Source organism: Scyliorhinus canicula, chromosome 8 (genome assembly GCF_902713615.1).
Source record: "Scyliorhinus canicula chromosome 8, sScyCan1.1, whole genome shotgun sequence".
Taxonomy (NCBI): Eukaryota; Metazoa; Chordata; class Chondrichthyes; order Carcharhiniformes; family Scyliorhinidae; genus Scyliorhinus; species Scyliorhinus canicula.
The window spans coordinates 24,012,633-24,036,721 of NC_052153.1; the positions used below are offsets into that span (position 1 = coordinate 24,012,633).

General features: G+C 44.2%; 1 protein-coding gene across 48 annotated transcripts in view; it reads right to left on the minus strand.

Moving 5' to 3' along the window:
* Positions 1-24,089, minus strand: part of LOC119970160 (receptor-type tyrosine-protein phosphatase delta) — a 2,903,826-nt gene that overhangs the window by 193,475 nt on the left and 2,686,262 nt on the right. For 22 of the 48 annotated variants that reach the window (XM_038804286.1, XM_038804284.1, XM_038804281.1 and 19 more), the window contains 5 exons: positions 19,877-20,010; positions 16,108-16,252; positions 12,295-12,603; positions 11,270-11,463; positions 3,293-3,319 (listed from right to left, as the gene is read on the minus strand). In XM_038804286.1, coding sequence (XP_038660214.1) covers positions 3,293-3,319; positions 11,270-11,463; positions 12,295-12,603; positions 16,108-16,252; positions 19,877-20,010 — 809 coding nt within the window. The remainder of the gene's footprint in view (positions 1-3,292; positions 3,320-11,269; positions 11,464-12,294; positions 12,604-16,107; positions 16,253-19,876; positions 20,011-24,089) is intronic. The other 26 variants (XM_038804306.1, XM_038804303.1, XM_038804302.1 and 23 more) reach the window with 4 other exon arrangements.

Sequence of the window (24,089 nt, forward strand, 5' to 3'; positions counted from 1 at the left end):
GTGATAAATTGTAGAAGATCTGGACAGTGTCAATGAGAGAGGATCTGGACAGTGATCAATCAGAGAGGATCTGGACAGTGATCAATGAGAGAGGATCTGGAATGTGATCAAACAGAAAGGATCTGGACAGTGATCAATGAGAGAGGATCTGGACAGTGATCAATGAGAGAGGATCTGCAATGTGATCAATCAGAGAGGATCTGGACAATGATCAATGAGAGAGGATCTGGAATGTGATCAATCAGAGAGGAAGAGAACAGTGATCAATGAGAGAGGATCTGGACAGTGATCAATGAGAGAGGATCTGGACATTGATCAATGAGGGAGGATCTGGAATGTGATCAATCAGAGAGGATCTGGACAATGATCAATGAGAGAGGAAGAGAGGATCTGGAATGTGATCAATCAGAGAGGAAGAGGACAGTGATCAATGAGAGAGGATCTGGAATGTGATCAATCAGAGAGGAAGAGGACAGTGATCAATCAGAGAGGATCTGGACAGTGATCATTGAGAGAGGATCTGGAATGTGATCAATCAGAGAAGATCTGGACAGTGATCATTGAGAGAGGATCTGGAATGTGATCAATCAGAGAGGAAGAGGACAGTGATCAATCAGAGAGGATCTGGACAGTGATCATTCAGAGAGGACATGGACAGTGATCAATCAGAGAGGATCTGGACAGTGGTCAATCAGAGAGGATCGGGAATGTGATCAATCAGAGAGGATTTGGACAGTGATCAACCAGAGAGGATCGGGAATGTGATCAATGAGACAGGATCTGGAATGTGATCAATCAGAGAGGATCTGGAATGTGTTCAATCAGAGAGGATCTGGAATGTGATCAACTAGAGAGGAACTGGACAGTGATCAATGAGGGAGGATCTGGACAGTGATCAATCAGAGGGAATCTGGAGAGTGATCAATGAGAGAGGATCTGGGAGGTAATCAGTCAGAGAGGATCTGGGCAGCAATTAGTCAGATAGGGCCTAGGCAGTGATCAACAGAGAGGATCTGGAATGTGATCAATGAGAGAGGATCGGGACTGTGATCAATCAGAGAGGATCTGGACAGTGATCATTGAGAGAGGATCTGGAATGTGATCAACAGAGAGGTTCTGGACTGTGGTCAATCAGAGAGGATCTGGACTGTGATCAATCAGAGAGGATCTGGACAGTGATCATTGAGAGAGGATCTGGAATGTGATCAACAGAGAGGTTCTGGACTGTGATCAATAAGAGAGGATCTGGACAGTGATCAATGAGAGAGGATCTGGACTGTGGTCAATCAGAGAGGATCTGGACTGTGGTCAATCAGAGAGGATCTGGACTGTGATCAATCAGAGAGGATCTGGACAGTGATCAATGAGAGAGGATCAGGACAGTGATCAATGAAAGAGGATCTGGACAGTGATCAATGAGAGAGGATCATGACTGTGATCAATGAGAGAGGATCTGGAATTTGATCAATCAGAGAGGATCTGGACAGTGATCAATGAGAGCGGATCTGGTCAGTGATCAATGAGAGAGGATCTGGAATGAGATCAATGAGAGAGGATCTGGACAGTGATCAATCAGAGAGGATCTAGACAGTGATCAACCAGAGAGAATCTGGAATGTGATCAATCAGGGAGGATCTGGGCAGTGATCAATGAGAGATGATCTCGAATGTGATCAATGAGAGAGGATCTGGACAGTGATCAATCAGAGATGACCTGGACAGTGATCAATGAAAGAGGATCTGGACAGTGATCAATGAGAGAGGATCATGACTGTGATTAATGAGAGAGGATCTGGAATGTGATCAATCAGGGAGGATCTGGGCAGTGATCAATGAGAGAGGATCTGGAATGTGATCAATCAGAGATGATCTGGACAGTGATCAATCAGAGAGGACCTGGACAATGATCAATGATAGAGGGTCTGGGGTTAATCAGTCAGAGAGGATCTGGGCAGTGATTGGTCAGTAAGGATCAGGGGAAGTGATTAGTTAGTGCCGATGTGGACAGTGATGTGGAAGAGTGGACCATCTGCCCTTTTTAAAACCTGTCTAATTTTTGGAACATTGATTTAACTGGAATAAAACGCTCCATAAAGGGTAGATGATCCGCTCCGCCAGGCTACAGCCAGACACCAATGTCAAAATGTACCCCAGGTATCTTCCTGACTAAAAGCAGCCAAAATGTTATCAATATATCGCAACCATTCCGTGCTACAGACAACAATAAATTGCTCGACTGACAAATGCAGTTGGAGTTGTTGACATGTAGACAAAAGTAAAATGATGTAAAGTGCTGGTGTTGAAAGATAGTTAGAATTATATTCCTCCACAACACTGATGGCAACCGTTAACACTACTCACAAATTTATGGACTCCTAATGATAAATGAAACATTCTAAAACATATTAAAAACTATTATGAATAAATAGCAACATAAATTTAGTTTTGGAATTCCTGCACAGGCAGAACAGCAGTATACACCACAACATTCTCAGAGGCCCAATGTGCAAGTTTAACGAGCAGCTTTATTTACAAGTCGATTTTGAATCTCATGTTTTCAGGCATTGCCTTATTTTGTGAGTAGTGGAGGTCTGGTGCAATCACAAAATTGATACACTTTCATGAAGTAGAATGTGGTGAAATACAATTGTAACGTTTGCTGGTGAGAATATAACCGGTGATCATTCATAGTAGAGACCCTTGAAGGCACTCAATGAAGCTGGACATTTTGCATACAGTGCACCTTCTTCATGGAGCCCATTAACCTCTTATTAAGCAAGAGGCACCTTTTGAATTCCAGAGAGATTGGTGAAGCTTCTGTTGAGCATTCCTACTAAAGATATCAGCTTTTTCATAGGGCTTGAGGGTCTCTGCGAAGAGAAATGCACTCGGTGCAAAATGTACCACCCTGCGGCACTATTAACTGGACCAGTGCATAGCTCTTTTCTAAATTGAGCAGCAGAATGTGTATGTGTGTAGTATCAATCAAGTTATTTAGCTCCAATGATTACAGTACACGGGGTAACTCCCTGAGGGACCTTCCCCAAAATGAAAAGGGAGTGTTTCGTTCCATGCAACGTGTTCACTTCAAAAGAGTAAATTAAATGCACAAGTTAGTACAAAATAAACCTTACAAAAAAGTCTTGAAGACCAGTTAGTGCATGCAGTGCAGCACGCCAAGAAAAAAAGTTCATACAGAAAGAAAAAAAAAATCGCAAGAAGACACTGTGTGAAGACACTGAGGAGTTAACAACAAACACAAGTTTGTAGTTGTCTGATTATGCTTTACTCACATGTTCAGCAGAGTCATCAGTTTCCCACTGATTGAGACAAAACAAAATCGATAGAGAGAAAAGATATAGAATCAAGAAGAGCTTTAAAGTGGGCGTTGAATTCTGAGCTTTTGCTTCAAAATCATTTATTTTATTTGTTCATGGTTTTGAGTGTCGCTAGGCAAGACCAGTATTTTTTGCAATCCTTAATTACCCTTGGGAAGGGTATAACAAAATATTGAAATGTGAAGAGCTGCGTGTTGTTAAAGCCTCCTCATACTGTTGATTGTGTTATACCTTTCAGACAAAGTAGTTCTCAGAATGCAGTTGGGTTTAATTCAATTCATATTGAGGAAGGTTTGTTTCATTCTACGCCTAAAGGCTGAACACATATTTTAAAGGCTTGCTCATATTTCAATTTTGACAAAACCTAGAAAAATATTTAATTCTTCACCTCATCTTCTTTTCTCTTCATATACATTTTTTACCTCACGTTAAAATGTGGAGCCTTTTAGTTATTCAAAGTAATTGCATTTTGCGAGGTTAGTTGAGTGAACTGAACTGGTAGATGTAATCATCGTAGGCCTGGACTCAACGGGAATGAAGACAATGGCCTGGAATTTGCCGCAACGTCAAAACTGGCAACTAGCACTGCAGTGCTTACTGATTTTTTTTTTAAATTCAAGGAATGTGGGCATCGCTGGCTAGGATGGCATTTATTGCCTGTCCCTGATAGTCTTTGACAAGTGTGGTGATGAGCTGCCTTCTACAACTGCTACAGTCCATGTGGTGTAGGTACACCCATAGTGCTTTCGGGAGGGATTTCCAGGACTTTGACCAAGCTCCACTGTCAAATTGATGACAAGTGCTGCCAGTGGATTGATGAGCAAATGCTGCCATGACCAGAGGTACACATTAGAAGAAGTGCAGCCATTGTCCAATGCATATCCACGATGCCAAGGCTGGACACAAGGCGGTTATAATGATTTCTGATCACTACCTTTCAAGGTGATGACTTAGTCATTTTCCCCTGAATCATGTGTGATCTCCAGCAATATCTCATTACTGACAGCAATATGAGCTCAATAAATATTCATGTAAAGACACACAAATACGAGACAATGTTGTTCAGGGGGATTTGCCGGCTGCCAGAGCACATGTTCCCATTAACAAAGGTTTAAAGTTAAAATTAAGTTCCTGCAACAAGTCTGTAAAAATTATACCGTCAAGGATCTTTTAAGATTGAGACAACATAAAACTTCCAAGTTTATTATAAAATCTTCCTTCTGTGTGGTTTGACATGGTGTGTGCCAACGCCTGGCTAAGATTTAATCTATTATGTTAGCTTGTTATTTTATATACAGAAACATTTTTCAATTGCTCAGCTGGTTGTTCTAAGTCGTTAAGGTGATCACAATGTGCTCACTCAGAAACTCAACTGCAACCCTGATTTTGAGAGTAAAAAAAGTTAAAGTTGCCATAGTCCCAGAGACTCCTCTTTGAGGGGGTGATTTAACTGGAGGATACCCACATCTCAGATGAGGGGGCAAGGTTGAGAAGGTGGGCCTTCAGGAATAACCTCAGCTGGTAGGGGAATTGAACCCATGTTGGCCTTGCTCTTCATCACAAACCAGCTGTCGAGTCCACTGAGCAAAACGACCCCCCGCCCCCTTTAAGAGCAGGGAGCAGGAGACAATGTAGAGATTTGATAAATAGTCCTGTCCAGTGGCGAAATTCTCCGACCCCCCCCCCGCAGGGTCGGGAAAATCGCCTGGGGCCGGCGGAAATCCCACCCACGCCATGGCCGGAAATCTCCGCCACTCGGGAATTGGCGGGGGCGGAAATCGAGCCGCACCGATCGGCGTGCCCTCCGCGCCGATTGGCGAGCCCCCTGCGGCGATTCTCCGGCCCGCGGTCCTGGGGGGGGGGGGGGGCGCGGGGCGATCGGACCCCGGGGGGGGGGGGGTGCACCCACGGTGGCCAGGCCCATGATCAGGGCCCACCGATCGACGGGCGGGTCAGTGCCGTGGGGGCACTCTTTTTCTTCCGCCGCCGCCACGGCCTCCATCATGGTGGGGGCAGAAGAGAACCCCCCCTGCCGCGCATGCGCCGGTGGTGAGGTCAGCGGCAGCTGACGCACCGGCGCATGCGCGAACCGGTGAAGGCCTTTCGGCCAGCCCCGACGCTGGCCGGTGGGCGTCAAAGGCCGTTGGCGCCGGTTTTGCTGCCAGTCGGCGTGGCGCCAACCACTCCGGCGCAGGCCTAGCCCCCAAAGGTGTGGAGGTGTGGTCGGCGCCACCCCGCTACGCCAGGACCCCCCGCCCCGCCGAGTAGAGGAGAATCCTGGCCCAGATGTTTTTTTAGGCAAATCTTTGTGGAGCAGTGCACAAATGGCAGCAACTGTAATTCCTTAGAACTTGAATGAATGAATATCGCTTATTGTCACAAGTAGGCTTCAAATGAAGTTACTGTGAAGAGCCCCTAGTCGCCACATTCCAGTGGCGCCTGTTTGGGGAGGCTAGTACGGGAATTGAACCCACGCTGCTGGCCTGCCTTGGCCTGCTTTAAAAGCCAGCTATTCAGCCCACTGTGCTAAACCAGCCCCTGCACCATAAGCAGCCCTTTATGGAAGGAAGAAAAAGCCCAACAAAATTAATTTTAATTTTGAGAAGGTCTGGCCCTTTTTATAAATTTAGAGTAACCAATTCATTTTTTCCAATTAAGGGGAAATTTAGCGAGGCCAATCCACCTACCCTGCACATCTTTGGGTTGTGGGGGTGAAATCCATGCAAACACGGGGAGAATGTGCAAACTCCAGAAAGACAGTGACCCAGAGCCGGGATCGAACCTGGGAACTCGGTGCCGTGAGACAGCAATGCTAACCACTGCGCCGCCGTGCTGCCCACACCTTAGTCCTCATGGAACCGTGAATAATGGTCACATGCACAAGACTGTCTCTTAAACTCCATTGTGATTTTTGTTACCTCTTCTAAATGTAGTTTTTGTTTATAGTTTTTCGTTCTCCCCAGCAGCTCATCCACAGTATCCTTGATGCTGGTGTTGCTGACCAGTACCTCCCAGTAATGGAAGGTAGGCATTGGATGGAAGGTGACCTGCTTCAATATGGTGTCCTTTAGCAGCGGTTAGGGGATCAAAACTGTGGTTAGCTGTAGATTTGCCCACCAGATTACACTACCCTCTGTAAAGTTAAGCTTCACACCTACTTTCTCATTTCCATTGTACCCGTGTTGATGAAACATTGCCTTTCATACAGCACCATACTCACTGGATGGAGGTGAGACATTGAGTTCAATGTCCTTTTCTACTTTTACAAAAGGTGCCTGAGAAACAGAAAGAATTCCCACCAGCAACTTCCTGCACACACAGGGTCTGGTGAAAACTAAAAAATTCTGGAGGGTTCCAGGTATACTTGTCAAAACGTTATTGGACTAAAACTCATTTTATTTAAATCCTTTCCCTGTTGATTCAGCATGGGAAGATAAGATGACCTTAGTGATCTGACTTTGGCAGATAACTAAGAGAAAATATTTGCTGTGAAGTCTTTGGAATCTCTGGAGTAAGCCATGGTACACAGATGTAAAGTAACTATCTAACATTCAAAACAATGAATGCCATTAAGTCAGTATTATGCCTAACAGGGGCTGCTGACAACCGATCTACCCCCCTCCCCCCAGCGGCGTGTTTTCTCACGGCACATGCCGTGAGCCATTGTACACCAGCAGGGTCTTCTGATTCCATTAATGTACCTGGGTTTTTGCATGGCTTGTTCGCTCTGGGGCTGGGGAGTCCGCCATGGGGGCCAACTTCGGCAGGACCAGGAAGGGCTAGACCAGGGGTGGGCAAACTTTTCCGTGCAAGGGCCACATTCAGAAATTCACAATTCACAAAGGGCCGCATAGTATATTAAGTAAAATAATTACTTCACCCGGTTATGATTCTGGGCGCCTCATATAGAACATAGAACAGTACAGCACAGAACAGGCCCTTCGGCCCTCGACGTTGTGCCGAGCAATGATCACCCTACTCAAGTCCACGTATCCACCCTATACCAGTAAGTAACCCAACAGCCCCCCCCCATTAACCTTTAAAAAAAATTAAAAAAAAAAAAAAATTTCTTTAAAATTTTTTTTTTTTTTTAAATACTTGGTGGGCCGCAGAAATACCTTTGGCGGGCCGCATGCGGCCCGCGGGCCGTAGTTTGCCCACCCCTGGGCTAGACAATCCCACCCTAAAAATCAATTTTGCTTCTACTGATCTTTTCACAGGGTGTAGGGGTTGCTGACTAGGCCAGCATTTGTTGTCATTTCTAATTGCCCTTGAGAAGGTGGTGGTGACTCACCTTCTTGGACCATTGCAGTGTAGGTACACCCACAGTGCTGTTAGGGAGTTCCAGGATTTTGACCCAGTGACAATGAAGGCATGGCGACACAGTTCCAAGTGATGTTGGTGCATGACTTGCAGAGGAACTTGCAGTTGGCGGTGTTCCCATGCATCTGTTACCCTTGCCGTTCCAAGTAGTACTGGCCACAGGTTTGGAAGGTGCTGACAAGGGAGGTTTGGCAAGTTGCTGCAGTGCATCTTATACATGGTGCACACTGCTGCCACTGTGTGTCGGTGTGGAGGGAGTGAATGTTAAAAGTGGCGGATGGGGTGTCAATCAAGCAAGCTGCTTGAATTGGGTGGTGTCAAGTTTCTCGGCTGTTATTGGAATTCCAATTATCTAGGCATCTGGAGAGTATTCCATCATGCTCCTGACTTATGCGATGTGATTGGCAGGCTCTGGGGAGTCAAGAGGTGAGTTACTCACCACAAAACTCCAATTTTTTCCCAGCTCTTGCAGCCACAGTATTTCAATGCTGGTCCAGTAAAGTTTCTGGTCAATGGTAACATCCCAAGGTGCTGATATTGGGGCATTCGCCAATGACATTGCCATTGAATGTGAAGGGGAGATTATTAGATTCTTGTTGGAGGTGGTCAATGCCAGGTGTATTGTGTATGGTACTTGCCACTTATCAGCCCAAGCGTGAATGACACTGGAACAAATATCACTGTGATCTGGGTTAACGTAGTGGTATCTGTGTTCATAATATTGTGTTCAGTTAAGGAGCCTGCAGTGTGAATGGTAGCCCCCACTTAAATTTAAAATTGAGGCAGTTAAAAAAATAATATCCTTCGAGCAGACAAAAATGTAAGGCCGCAGTTAGGATATGGAGATAAATAATATTGAATACACCAGAAAAAACAAATTCTCCTTTTGTTCCCCTTGAGTTGACCATGTCTGATAGGCTGCTAAGTTATGAATTACCATCTGCAATATGCATCCTCGATACATTAGCAAATTTTAATAATCTGTTGTTGGGTTGTAATCATCCCCCTGCATTCATCTAGTTACTTTTCATTGTGACTGCATTGCTAACTTTGAACCTTATGCATTTCTGGAATGTATCTCATGGTGTTTTATGCATATGTGTTTATTCATTTTCTATTATTGAGTACGGAAGTAGAGCATGAGAGAGGTATGTCTCTTTAAAATACTATAATAAAATAATGAAATGTGTACAGCATTATTCAGTCAGTTGATGATAGTCATAACACCTGATTTTTTTTGGCTGTTCAAGTGTGAAAAAAAAGATTGCCCCAACGCTTGAAAGAAATGGTTATTACTTTTATTATTCACTTAACATTATTGGCAGTTAAATCAAATGGTGGGTGGGTTGTAACTCATCCACCTTTTATGTTCTCACTTTTGGCACCTTTAATGCATTCTCAGAAAATAATGAAAATAAAATCTTCCAACCCACAGTCGGACTTGGGGCAGGCAACAGGACCAATCTACTCTCTCATTTTCTTCTTTTGCGCACCGCCAATTTGTTTAAGTGTGCAAGCCCTTTAAATATATTTGCATTTCCCTGCACACAGGATAACTTAAAGGACCTGCTGAAATGGTAACATGTTTCCATGGCGCGCAGAGGAATTTTTGGGTTGTTGCCTAGAAACATGGCTTGGAAGGATCACCACCCCCACCCCCGATATGGTCAAGTTATCGATTTCAACCATGTTGAGTGGAAGGTTAGGGCATCCATAAATTCTTGCCCAACCCCTAATGCAATAAGAGGGTGCGACTGCCTTAAACCCCAGGGAGCAGGTCACCTACTCACTGTTTGCAGCTGGTCTGAGCTGACAAGGTGGGAGCTGAACATATACTGTGGCCAAGTTTATGGGAAATATATACATGAAAAGGGATAGGAAGTTTGTCTGAGGTGATTGAACACAGTCCCTGGTTTTCTCTGTTTCAAGTTAAAAGTGGAGGAAAATTCAGGGGCTGAGTGCTTGCAATTTCTTGAGATGCGCTGTTGGATAGGAACAGCAAATCACAGAATCACTCGCATGGTCTTCAAATTTAGAAATAAAAACTTGAAAAATACTGCATGACTGACTCACAGAAAACTCCAATCTGTTTTGACAGGCTTGGCTACAGAAGGGAATTCGGCACAGAAATGGCTGTTGATGACATCGGGGCCGAATGATTAACACACAGATTTCTTCCTCCACAGAATGGAGGAGAAAGGGATTCCGTTCCATATTAAGAATTATTCTGCTAATATTATGGGCATTCATTTCTGGGATTAAAACTGTGGATTACTATTTATTCCACTTCTTTGAATTTACAAAACCCTTTTTTTATTACCTTGTGTAAAACTACCGGCCGTACTCAAATGAGAAATTAAAGCTCATTGTTTGAGGAGGAAAGTGAAGGGGTTGTCGAATCCATGGGTCCTACGGTTCAAAAACAAGAGTCGAGTCTTGAACCTCTGTCGCAATTAATCCCATGTGATATCCTCACAACCTCACTCACATAGAGAACCTTGCATCGCCCTCCTGTCAACTACCTCTGCCACCCCCTTCGACACTGTTGCACTCTCTCCCTATTACCCATAAGACTTTAAGATCTGGAAAAGCCAAAACTTCCCCCCTGTAAATGGGAGTAAAACAAAAGCTGTTCTCTCTGGCTGCTGTAAACACCTTCAGTGTCACTGAATACAGCTTTTCCAGGTGGGTAAGGTAAGGCAAGGGAGAATGGGAAGGGTGTCACAGGCTGCAACAACTGAAGATTCTATCGCCAATAATGAAACAGAAGGAGATGGGTCAGTACAGCAGTCCTGGGGAATCGGAAAGCAAAGGAGGGGGCCATAAAGCAGAGTGGCAGGGTCCACTTGGTCCAGGTCTGCAGATGAGGATTTTGAACCAAACATGCTGGATGACAGGGAGCTGACGTAATTTACCATCAGATAGGTTGTGGGGTATGTGACTTTGGAGGAGTTTGTAGCTGTGGAGCAGTCGCTCCAAAAGGCTGGTAAGCTGAGCATTGGGGAAGTTCAATTTAGAGATAATGCAGGTAAGGATTTGGGCTTTGGTCACAATTTTGCAGAAATAGTGATGGTTGGATATGGAATTTGAAACTTAGTTCTGAATACATTAAGAAGGTTGCGCATCATCTCAGTCAGCCTGAACGAGTCAGCAGGGAAGGAAACGGAGCTGGCGGTAAGTGCACAGATTTAGATGTCCTGCTCAACCCAAAGCTCGAATGATCAACCATTAAGACCTCCATTTATCAGCTCAAAACTGACTTCGCTGCAGATACACCACGCACTCTTCCACCCCCCACCCCCTCCCCCCGACCCACCTTCCATGCTTTCTCCTTCCATAATATGAGACCTTTCGCCTTATATGTAGGTCACACCTTTCTGGATATTAAGGGGGTGCTGGCTGGGGGAGGTGGTGAGCTGCCTTAGATGTGTCTGGACACAGCGGTTTACATCAACTTAAGGATAACCAAGTTCCCTCCATTAAAACAGTACAGCTGGTCGAATGGAGGACATAAAGAGCAAAATTGAACTTACATAAATTTCTTTGCACAATGGAATATTATGAAAGTATACAGTCACTAATTCAGCATCAATATCTCAGCCACCATACCTGTGCATCTGCCAGCATGATGTCTTTCAGCATGGGGTGTCCTCTTGGTTCTCCATGTTCCATCCTCACGTAATGGACCTGGTAGCCACGTATTTGTCCGTGCTGCTTATTTGGAACTGGTGAGCGCCATGACACTCTAATAGCTGTTGAGTTCAAAGCCTCTACCTCGACTTTGCGAGGAGGACCACTAGGAACTGGAAGAATATCATTTGATTAAAAGAAAAAAAAAAAACTGATGTTGCCAAGTCCCTCCCCAATCAGCAGCGCAAGGATAGACCCCACTACTGTTCAAAAGGGATGCAGGAAACTGTGTCCAAAAATGCTTCATAAGTTGAAAAATGCCTGAGCTGCATCTTTCTAAAATACCCAAAAACGTGGAAAAACGTGAAAAACATGGAGGAAAAGGTACAAATACTAAAAACAGAGGATAAAAGGCAGCCAAGGATAATGCTTTGAATGCCAAAGCATCACAAAATGCAAGATTTGTATATCTGATTTTTTAAAAATGATTCCAAAAATATATTTGTTGTGGAAAAAAATGACAGCCATATTGGGTCTCCGTCCCAGGACTGTTTGCTTTTCACTGACCAACATCTCATGAAATCCAGCCAAAAATAATGCAGGTATGTTCCCGTGCACTGAGAAGAATATTGAATTATTTATGTCATATAAAAGTTATTGAAAGGGACACTATTAGGGGGTTGGGGGGGGGGGGGGGGGGGGGGGGGGGGGGGCGGAGGTGGGGAGAGCAATATTAGCAATAGTAATCTAATACGTAAAGTGGTGAAGGAAGAAAAAAAATGCATCAGACAGGGGAAACTTGAAATACAAGCAAATTTGCACTCTAATAGGCGGAGAGAGAGGTTTCAGAGTTGGAGTTCAAAGAAAGGACCATGGAGGGAGAGATTCAGTGAAACGGAGGACTAGACACAATGATTACAGAAAGGTGTCGGCAAAGGAAGAGTTGCAAAGGAAGAGTTGCTCGGCTGAGAAAAGTGCTGATTGGTTGTGCTAAGCCAACATACCATCCTCATCAGTACGAATCAGTATGGGAGAACTCTCTGGGCCAGCTCCAACATCCGTGTGGGCAGTCATAACGATGCGGTACTCTGTCCACTTCTCCAGATGTTCCAGCAAGTATTGCGCGGCGTCTGGCGGAATATCCGAGGCCTCGTTGCGTGAGCTTGCTGCTTCCCGGTCACTTGCTGTGTACTTGATGGAGTATTTGGTGATGATGCCATTCTGGTTTTCTGCTGGTGGGGGCAGCCAACTTACCAAAATGCTGGTTGAACTTGGGCTCGTGCACTTGATATCCTGAGGTGGGGCTGATGGCTCTGATATTTTTTGTTTTGGAAGTTGGGTCAAGTACAGGCGAAAAGGTGAGGGGATTATGAAAGAAAATTAAAAAAAATATACAAATGGGAGCAGGTCCAACAACTCAAACGAAACAAGAAATCATAAAACAAAACATGTTTTCATAAATTAAATATAACACCTTGGCTTAGAAAAGCAAATGAAAGAAATCTCAAAAACAATCTCTCACGTAACATAAGGTTAGAAAATGGGGTGATGGTAAGGAAAATAAAATTCTGAAAATGGAGCCTACAAATAACATTACCTACCTGTAGTTATAGCTCTTACTTCATGTATATTTCTTTAATTCCTCTAATCCTTTTATTTTTATTACCTACCCTTCTTGAACAGCTGCAAACAGTGGTGCGCTTTACCTTCTATAACTGTTGCAAGTATTTCTACGTTCCAAAGAAAAAGATCTAAGTGAAATGCCAGAGTACCTACCTATCACCCACAGAGAGGCCTGTTTGCTGCTTGTAAGTGGCACCCACCTGCTACTGATGAGTGTCACGTACACCCTGTTTTTCTCCTTAAAGGTCAAGTAACAAGTGCTTCTCTTAAAAATGGATCTCTTTACATCCATTTCCATGTTTCTATTTTTTTTTAACCAATAGTGCAGCGCCTATTTTTTTGTTTTGAGTGACAATTCATTTTCAGCTGGTGTAATACATCACAGGAATATGTAAAACCATAACCGCCACAGGGGAGAGGTTTCCACTGCTCTCCTGTGGTCCTTTCTCACGCAGCGGTGGGGGAAAATGTATTCCCAAAATGTCATTGCTATCGAATATGATATAAGTAGTAACTGTACCTGCGCTGCAATGGGCATGTTGGTGGAGAGAGATGAATAGAAACATTTGTATGAATGTGTATTGCAAAGTGCCAGCGGTATATAACTAATCTGGGACTGCAATTAAAGCCCTTTTGGGCATAATGAGGTTTTGGAATTGAAAAGCTGAAAAATAAAACAGAAAGCTGGAAAGACTGCCAACAGAAGCAGGACCCCAGGAGCCTTTTGCTGCCTTTTCCCTTCTCATTTTGCAAGCCAGAACTTTATCTGTTTGCATGAATGTGAATAGGTTTCCTCCATTGAGCTGTGGAAATAGGCTTCTGGTAAAAGCAGTTCATGCTGTGTCACTTAACCGCTCCAGTAAAGCACTAGATGATGAAGAATTGAACTGGAGGTTATTGGTTAAGTACAATGATCAAATCGCCATGGTCACTGTGCTTGCTGTGACTGTGTGTGTCTGTGTGAGAGAGTGTGAGAGAGGACTCATCTTTGCAAAGCAAGCAGCCAGGATTGAATAATAGGCTGGAGAGATATTATGGGATGTGTTTCCTGAGGGATCGCACTCTCCCTCAGGAGATTGGGTCGGTGGGATATATGGCACAATCATCTTCAGAGGAGGTTTTCTGATCAGGATGTCTTACGTTCATCAAGCCCAAACTCGCTCATTCCCAAAATACAATGGTGTCAGCAAGGCAGCATGTTGCAAAATTTCAGAATTCGCAAACGCTGTCCTGAATACTCAGCAGCTTGAATTATTTATTTATAAAGCAGCTAGTTTTTCTGATACCGAAGCTGAGAGTGGGCAGATGAGCTGCTTGGTAAAACTGATAGGAATTGCTGTAGGACTTCAACCCAGGGCTGAATCTCTCTTCAATCTTTCACCCTCCTGTAACACGAAACAACTTGCATTTTTCTTCTGGAAGTGGCCCATTTTCAGGAAATCTGGGAGTATCGTGGCAAATGGGAAAGGAGGTGTGCTGTGAGCAGCAGTCTCCCACCTGGCCATGGCCGGAGCTCTTCAGTTTCACTACACAATAGCTTTCTAGCCTCTCAGTTTCATTGATGAAGCAGTCCCCACTGTGCATTCATCTGGCTGACCCTGGGGAGTTACTGACAGCTCAAGAACTCGGTCGACTGGCTGTAAAAACCAGAATGCTTGGTTAATTACCGAATTGCCTATTAGAACAGTTAAATGTCTTACCCGGCTGCTCCATGGGGGTTTCCCACTAACCTTCAAACCTGCCCTGGGTGAAATCGGAAGTGGGCAGGATGATGTCAGTATCCTGATCTGACATTCCTTTGGAGACTTAACTCCCAGCATGAACCTGAATTCACCTCCTCTGTTCCAGGAAAATTCCCCCCAATATTACCCACGCCCTCGGGCTGTTTAAAAAGATTTAAATTATCACACCCTGTTCAATGGGACTGGTTGCTCCCCCGCCCACCCCTCCCAGACAAAAGGAATGTGCATATTCTACAGCTTGAGTTAGCACTGGTGCTTCACAGCGCCAGGGTTCCAGGTTTGATTCACGACTTGGGTCATTGTCTGTGCGGAGTCTGCACGTTCTCCCCGTGTCTGCATGGGTTTCCTCTGGGTGCTCCGGTTTCCTCCCACAGGTCCCGAAAGACGTGCTGTTAAGTAATTTGGGCATTCTGAATTCTCTCTGTGTACCCGAACATGCGCCGGAGTGTGGTGACCAGGAGATTTTCAAAGCAACTTCATTGCAGTGTTAATGTCAGCCTACTTGTGACAATAATAAAGATTGTTATTATTATTGAATAATGTTGATGGTTACATTCCAAATTGCCCTTCGTTTTGGCGTTGGTGCAAATCTAGATTGTTGAAATAAATTTTGACCCTAAATACCAATAATGATTAAATGCTATCTCCCCTATTTGATTCTAAAGGTTCAAACAGATTGAGGTTGGAAGAATTCTGCATTGACATACAGGTCCTACATGTAGAAATCTAATCAACTGCACCCGAAAACAATCTGTGAAATAGGTATTACAACAGCAGTCATTGCCACTAGAAATAATTTTAAATGTGAAACATAATTACCATTTCATTAAGTAGTGCACAGCATTCAATCTTGTCATTTGACCTTTAGGACTTTATTGAAAGTAATGACACTTAAAATATAATAGATCATTTTGTAGTTAGTTGACCTTTACAGATTTTCCCATCATTCCATGCCCAGTGAAATGCAGATCATTATCCTCACTTTTTTTTTTAGAAAGAAAAGAGAAGAATGTCAAGTTTTTATGCAACAAACCACAGGGTCAGGTTATTATTTCTGGTCATTAGAAATGTCAGTGGCTGGTTTTTAACTAGAACCACTTTAAGAAAAATAGATGGTACATTATACATTGCCATAATCCATTTTGTTAAGTCATTTTTGAAGTGGGGCATTTTATGTTCAAAGCAACGGAACAAGACAGGTCAACTAACTATGAATGCTTCTATTCGTCACTCAAAGTGCTTGTTAGTCACTGTAAACGCAAACATGGTGACAAAATCTCAATCTTTCCAATCCTAAATTTCTCCTATTTTCTCCCCTTTTGAAGTCTAACTCTGTTTTATTAGAGGAGCACCTGCTGCATTCATGCAGTCAGTCACTAGACATTAGGGACAGATCTCAACAGACTAACAAGCACCCCATAGGCATGAATTAGGCAACAGAAGAAAACCTACTTGTTTCCATGGTTTGAGCTGAAATCTGCGCAGTTGAAGCTCCGAGGCCATGCTCAGAGCGGGCAGCTAGTCGGAAGAAGTACAGAGTGTTTGGCTTGAGATCGTCTAAAAGGTATGTTGTCTTTGGCTCAAATGTGACAAGTTGCTGTGGGGGGGAGAAAGACAATTACAGTGATCTTTGAATGCAATTTGTAGTCAAAGTGGAGCAATTGAAGACAAAGAACCAGATTAAACCATTAAGGCAGATGTAAAACTGAGTCAGCATATCTACAGAGGCTGCAACAGCAGACACTCGCTAGGTACAATCAACTATTAATAAATTATGGAATTGAGAAATACAGTCAAAACTCTGATGATGGACATCACAGTACTTCCCCATTTAGGTACACAGTGTCAGTCAGCATCATCCATTTCCGGAATAGCTGCAGAGTAAATCTCCCTTTGTTCTACCTCAACAACATGCTTTAATCTCGATTTCAGAACAATAGCGCCTCCTGCGCCAGCATCAATTTATTACTCTGAGGCGCTAGATTAAATCCAATTCTTTGCGAGGGACATTCCACCTCCTCGGAAGCAGGCTGAGAGCATCCAAACTCATTTCTCACAACATGGTCAGTCACCAGATTGAAGATTTTCATTGCATGAGTCTGGGTTTGTTTCGTACTCAGATACGACAGAGCGCTCTCGCTCTGATCGGCCTGTAACCGCCTTGTTTCTGGGTAGTATGAAAAACCGAATGAAGCCCAGCCAATGACATACTGAAATAGCAAGGTCCTCTACTACTTTTATAAAATTATGCGTAAGGATCACTCACCCATTCTAGTGCTAATCTTGCCACACTGATTTTAATGGGACAATAAGGATGTATTTCTACAATGGTCTGGTGACCTGTTCAATACACTGCCCTTCATGGGCAAATTGGAAGATGATCCCTATATTGTTAAATAATATTATTTGACAAGTTGAGTTCATTGGCATGTATGATTCTGTGGTTCAAGCACAGCCTATTCTTTCAGATGGGGTTTCAGTGAAAATATAAATTTATCTAGATTATCGTCATGTGCAGAGTAAATGGAATATTCATGATGTGCAGTAACACTTTGGAGCACTCTTGTTCAGTGTGAGAGAGCAGAAGGAGCCAAGATCCCCCCCCCCCCCACCCACAAATATCACACTTGCGTCGCAAAGAGATGCTGCGCATCTACTGGCAGGGGAATGTGAACATTTGGATGTGTGACCCTATCATCTATCTCCTTGTGGCCAGCTAACAGCAATGGCCTGTCAGAAGGGTGTTCATTATGTCTTGTTCTTGTTCCAGTGGAATACGCCCAATAAAATAACCTGTGATGGAAGAAATGTGAGAAAGGTGGTGCACACCATTCACTGGGGAACAGTGACATTCTGAAGAATATTTTGCAAAAGGTGTGGTGTTCCTCATTGTGTGGGTCAATGTTTCCACACACAGGCCCGGATTTTCCAGCACCACTGGTGGGCATCGTTGTGGGCGTGAAAGGAACATTTTGAGAGCTGCTGACCTTTATCGGTTTTCCAAATTTTCCTGTCCCCCCCCTCCCCTGCACGACAACGCCTGCCCGTGCAGGGGCCAAGAAATCCCATCCACTATTCCTAACACATGGGGAGGGGGATTTCACTTCATTTCATTTTCTCAGGACAAAAATGCTCATAATATCAACCACTGCTGTGTCATACGTACAAAAACAAAACACTTTTGGAGGGCCCTAAATTGTTACGGTTTCTTTAACCTACTCAGGATGATATCCCTCTGCCATTTGGAGCACCCGTGTTCGGTGCGAGAGAGCAGGAGCCAAGATACACTCCCCGCCCCCCCCCCTGCAAATATCACACGTGCGTCGCATTAGTTCAAAGAGTGAGCTGAACACCCAATTTGCATTTGTCACACTCATTGGTGCATTTTGTGAAGCTATTGGATTTGTTTACACATTAGAAGTTACCTCAGTGCACATAGGTACCATCATGCAGTGACAAACTCATCGCCTGAATGGAATTCAAGGTTCAACCTTAATAGAGGGGGCAGCACGGTAGCATGGTGGTTAGCATAAATGCTTCACAGCTCCAGGGTCCCAGGTTCGATTCCCGGCTGGGTCACTGTCTGTGCGGAGTCTGCACGTCCTCCCCGTGTGTGCGTGGGTTTCCTCCGGGTGCTCCGGTTTCCTCCCACAGTCCAAAGATGTGCGGGTTAGGTGGATTGGCGAGGCTAAATTGCCCTTAGTGTCCTAAAAAATAAGGTTAATGGAGGTTGTTGGGTTACTGGTATAGGGTGGATATGTGGGCTTGAGTAGGGTGATCATTGCTCGGCACAACATCGAGGGCCGAAGGGCCTGTTCTGTGCTGTACTGTTCTATGTTTCTAGAGAACTTGCAAAGAAGCCTGACTGAATGTCATAAATTGGTTGAATACACACATGTCCAGAGAAGACTGTGATCTGACAAGAGTGCTTTCCAACACTTAATCATTCGGTGCCTGGAAGTGAACGTGGTGACGTGGCCCAAGGATGGAAAACCGCACCCAAAAAAGGGCACCGAGAAATCCAAGAGTTTAGTCGCATCAAAGGCTGGCAAGAAGTGTAGAAGGTTTGAGAAAGTTTAGAACTGCATAATTACAAAACTGGTACACCAAAGGTTCAGATGAGCTCTTCTCCTGTGCACTGATTCCAGTCCTCAGTTAGCTTTATGTACAGACTGGAAACAGTCACTTGGTGTGCCAGGAAGGAACCTTGGTGAGTTGCTGCAGTGCATCTTGTACAAGATACATATTGCTGCCACTGTGTATTGGTGGTGGGAGTGACCATTTAGGTGGTGAATGGGGTATCATTTTCCTGGATGGTGTTGATTTTGTGTGTGCCAGGCACTCTTTGGGCCTGCTAAGACCCATTACCTTACAATATAAGTGGGTAACTATCTTTTTAAGGTCTGGCTTGGGAAAGAGGCAGATGTAATGCTGTGCATTCTGGTGAAAGGACAGCTATAGCTACCAGAAAGCATAAGGCTGGCACATGGAAATAGTCAGTTGCAGCTGGAAGCTTGGCTTCACCTCCATGCAGGCGTGCTGTAATATTGACCTGTGGGCATGGTTCCCATGGAATTGTATAATGGACCACTGACTTTGTAAAAATCTCATGCCCCATCACCTCCCTAACATCAGATAATAGCTGCATGCTGAGCTGCTCTATCACTCGCCCGCAGGCTCGTGCTTACACTTGGATTTTCTTTCCCCTCATTTTTGTTTGTCTCTCCTTATTCCCCTAAAGCCTGCAAATGGGCTAAGGTGCCTTCTGAGACTATCCAAAGGTTCAAGAATCTTTTGCTGTCACCCCTTTAAATGTGACTTGCAGGCAGCTTTCCACTCCCATCATGAGCGTGCTCACTTGACCTGTTCCGATCTGCACTTGACGTCGTGACAATGAGCTGAGGTAAATTAAGAGGAGGGTACCGATACGGACAAGAGAAAATACCTTCCCACAATTACGGTCAGGAAATAAGCAGATAATATTCACATATTTACATCAGAAACTAACTGAATTAAGCTTAAACTAATATATTCATACACTTGGGGATTTGAAGAAAGGTGTAATATTGTAGTCTCTCTCAATCATCCTGTTTGTTGGTGGAGTATGTAAATGAATGGGACGAGGAGAAAAATTAATAGATGAAAGATAGCATTTACGTTAACTATAGGGACAAGGTCCCCATTTTCAGAAGTTTAATTCAGAGACGATGTTTCACTGTACCTCTTTGCCATGCTCGCTTTCCCTGTAATACAACTCATATCTGATGATGGTGTCCTGTCGTGGTGGTGTCCATGACAGCATAATGCTCGTGTCTGATTTTGGTTCGGCTTTGAAGTTATTTGGCTGGCTTGGAACTTGAGAGGAAAGAAAGGAGGGAGAAAAAACAGCATTTAATGGAATAATACACTTCACCTCTGCCAGAAGCTAGAATGCCAGTTGATCTGGAATAATTATCATCGCTACCTGTACAGTCAACCCTGGGCCCTTAAAGTACAGAGATCAGCAATCACTTCGAGAAACATTTTTAAAGTCTTTAATCTGTTTGTAGTTGAATAAAAAACTAATTTCCCAGGCTGAAAATAAGACGGAGTCTAGTTAGGATGCGGGAGATAACTCGGCCAAGTTATGCAGATTTATAATAATCTTTAAATAGATGGATACAATATATGCATTTTTAGTCCACATTTTGAAGTCATACATTGTGTCCTTAATTTTACATAATACTAAGAGTTAAGCATTCAGTAATTTGGGAGGTAGAGCAATTGGAGCATCGGCAGTTCTTGGCTTTAAATGAGTCGACACAAAAGTGAGACAAAAATAAACAGGTTTTGTAAATGAGAAGTTTGCCACAGTATAAACTCTTGCTGTTAACACTGATCTTGTATAGGACACAAAGAGGTTATATTTGGCTTGTAGATAATGTCATGATACATTTTCAGTGAATATGAAAAGTAATCCTTTGACGTGAAGATTTATCGAGTGCAAAAGGGGATTTACTGTTCAGCAAAATATGTATTGTGATTATTACTATAGTTTTACAGCTGCTTTGCTTTGAGAGGAAGCAACAGATTTTCATGCAAACGGTGATTAGTGTCAGAGCTGTGATTAGAATGAATTTGTATGTTTTACAATCCCTGTCAACATAAAGGACTGCCAGGTCAGGGTAAAGCTACTTCTACCTTTTTATAACAAGCTGCTTAACAGAAATCCTATGGTGACATTCCCATTTTATTTAACAATCGTCCTTGTGGCCACTGTCAGTTAACACCAATTTAGTGCCAAGGTACGGGCCATTTTTCTAAAATAAATTTATGTCATTTCGGATTAGTTAAGAGTCCAATTCCACTCACATTACTTACAGCTGGCTGCTTGAGCAGACTTTCATTTCATCTGCCTGTTTAGGGGCTGGTTTAGCACAGTGGGCCAAACAGCTGCCTTGTAATGCAGAACAAGGCCAGCAGCGCGGGTTCAATTCCCGTACCGGCCTCCCCGAACAGGCGTCGGAATGTGGCAACTAGGGGCTTTTCACAGTAACTTCATTGAAGCCTACTTGTGGCAATAAGCAATTATTATTATTTAAAACACCAGCCCTGGAGGTGAAAAGGCAATGGGCTGGATTCTCCGGTCCCCCACTGCGTGTTTCTCGGAGGTGCTCCGCTCGCCGGTGGCGGGATTCTATCTTCCCCTTCCTGTCAATGGGATTTCCCATTGTAACCACCCCACGCCACTGGGAAACCCACTGGTGGGGGTGCGCTGCCAGCAAGAATAGTGAATCCCAATGACTGGAAAAAATGCTATCCCTCACTGTGCCACCCACTATCTAATTATTTTACAAATTAAGAATTACAAACTACTCATACTATTGGTTTTGGATTGGTGACACCCACCAGTCACTAATTAATTCTTCTGTTGCCAAGAACTGAAAATGTTTCAATTATTTTTATTGTGGATTTGTCTTACTGGGTCATGGTAAAGAATTCAAAGAACCCATGACTAAAGCTTGCAATGACTTAATCTGCTGTATGTTGGAGATAAATCTATTAAGTTACACTGCACATTACAACACTAGTGTAATCTTGCGGTGTTGCACACAGGGCTGGATTCTCCGGTCCCCCACTGCGTGTTTCTCGGAGGTGCGCCGCTCGCCGGTGGCGGGATTCTATCTTCCCCTTCCTGTCAATGGGATTTCCCATTGTAACCACCCCACGCCACTATTTACAATAGTTTTATTCCCCAATGTGATAAAGCAGCAACAGGTTCAAATTTCGAACACTGCCAGCATTCCAAGGACTATTAAAATGAAAATCACAAACTCTAGTCCAAAGTTCCAACAGAAATCGAGCTTCTAATTCAGAATGAGTATTTACAGACTGAAGGAAAGTTTGTAAATATATCCTCGGACTGTAACTAAAAAAGTATATTGTGACAAATTATTCGAGGAGGTATCAAATGACTATTTCAGTTGAACAGTTTTACTGAAAAACAGCCCTGGGTTGAACTGAGCTGGGTCCCCCGCATCCTCTCCGTTGCCCCATCAGCAGCTGGCACCCTGGAGGGTGATGGCGACTTGAGTGCTCACCCCCGACATCCCCTTCGGAGGTGACGTTGCCAGGTTCTCGTTTTTAAACAGTTGTTTTAAATCGTGCCGGCATGATGTCACACTAGTGACTGATGAATATTCATTGAGGGGGCTCAGGGGCGGGAAAGAGCCCTGGCGAGAAGGTTTGCTAATGCATTTAAATAAGGTTCCCCGACCATCCGTCGTGCATTTCTAGTTATTCCACCGGCGCGGGGCTTGGAAAATGTTATCTCGCCGGCGACAATCACGTTTCCCGATTCTCGTCGTACTTTCCACCCATATCGCTGTTCTCCATGATGGCAAACGCAGGCTCAAAATTCCGCCCGTACTGTATTCATTGGGTGGACTCTTACGATATTTGTTCAAAGTGTCAGACTCAGATTGGTGTGTGGCTCTCCAGTTGCACAGACCAGTTTACTATTCAGACCGTGAGCCTCTTTCAAGAAAACAAATGAGTGGATGTGGTTTATGCCGTCACTATGGAAGGGCGGGGCCTGATAGTGCCGGCACCTGGCTCAACGGAGGTCAGGGCGCCGTCTTTAAAGGACACCCCAGTCAGAACAGGGAATGTTAATATACTCCCCCCCCCCCCCCCCCCCCGACAATCATCAGGGACTTCCCCCACCATCGCGGAGGTGTTGCCGGCATTCCACCCCCTCAGTGGCTGCTCCCCACACCGTGCCCTCAGGTTCCCCCTTCAGTGCCGGTTCTCTCTCCCCCCCCCCCCCCCCCCCCCACATTAATGGAAACCACCTCCGTCCCGTGAGGCTCTCACGAATGTCCCACTGACCCCACTCCCTGGCAACGGGTTGGAACTGCCTGTTTGGCACTGCCAACATGTGCCGGGGATAGTGCCAAGGGTTGTGCCTGGGCATGCCCCCCACCCCACTCATCCCCTCCCGGGGGCTATACGTAACTCTGTGCTGATTCATATTTTTGAAAAGCTGTTGTAAACTTCGCCAATGTGACGGTATGAACAAATATGTAGTGGGGGGTGGGGAGGGTCATGTGGCGGAGAGGCCCATTTGCAATATTGAAATTTATAACAATACATTTGAGTGAAGCTCCCGCCTTTTGTGGCAGTGAAACTCATAAGGTCGCCAGTGACGGGCCAGGGGAATGCGGGGAATCGCAATCTCTCCGGAGAGAATCGCATTTCCTGGTTCTGTCCGGATTTTCTGCCTGCATCGTCATTCACTCTGACGGCGATCGTGGGCTGAACATCGCCCCCATTTTCTGACAATTACATCTGTGTGTTGAAATTGCTAAGAAAGTAACATATGAAGGTGCAGGACTCAGAAAGACTTTGTGATCCATCTGGATGCTCCTAAAGATGAATACTTCAGAATCATCCCTTCTAGCAAATATTTCTCCAGTTGCCTCTTAACTTTTTTCCTACTCTTGGCCATACAATGAGCTATTCCTAACACTAGTTTGCTACTTTTGTTTCTGTAATTTATTTTTTCTCATGATTCAGTTTATTGGTAGATATCTTCACATCTTGTTTTATGATTTCTCCCAATAAAAACATTTATAATATGTTTTATGATTTCTCAAGATTTTCCCATCAACGGCAAAATGCAAATACACGGTTATGTTAAAACATGGAATAATAAATATGGTGGTGCATACATAGCAATTTGAAATATAGTAGATAATTGTATCCATTTTTTGTCCTTGTTTTAATGCAGAGTAATGGATCATTGTTCACTGCCACTACCGGCATTAAAAGCTGACTCTGCTCCAACTTATTCCGCATGATGGCACCTTTTTTATTGTGAAGTCAATTACGTTGAGGGCAGTGTGGCACTGCTGCCTCACAGCTCCAGGGTCCTGGGTTCAATTACAGCCTCA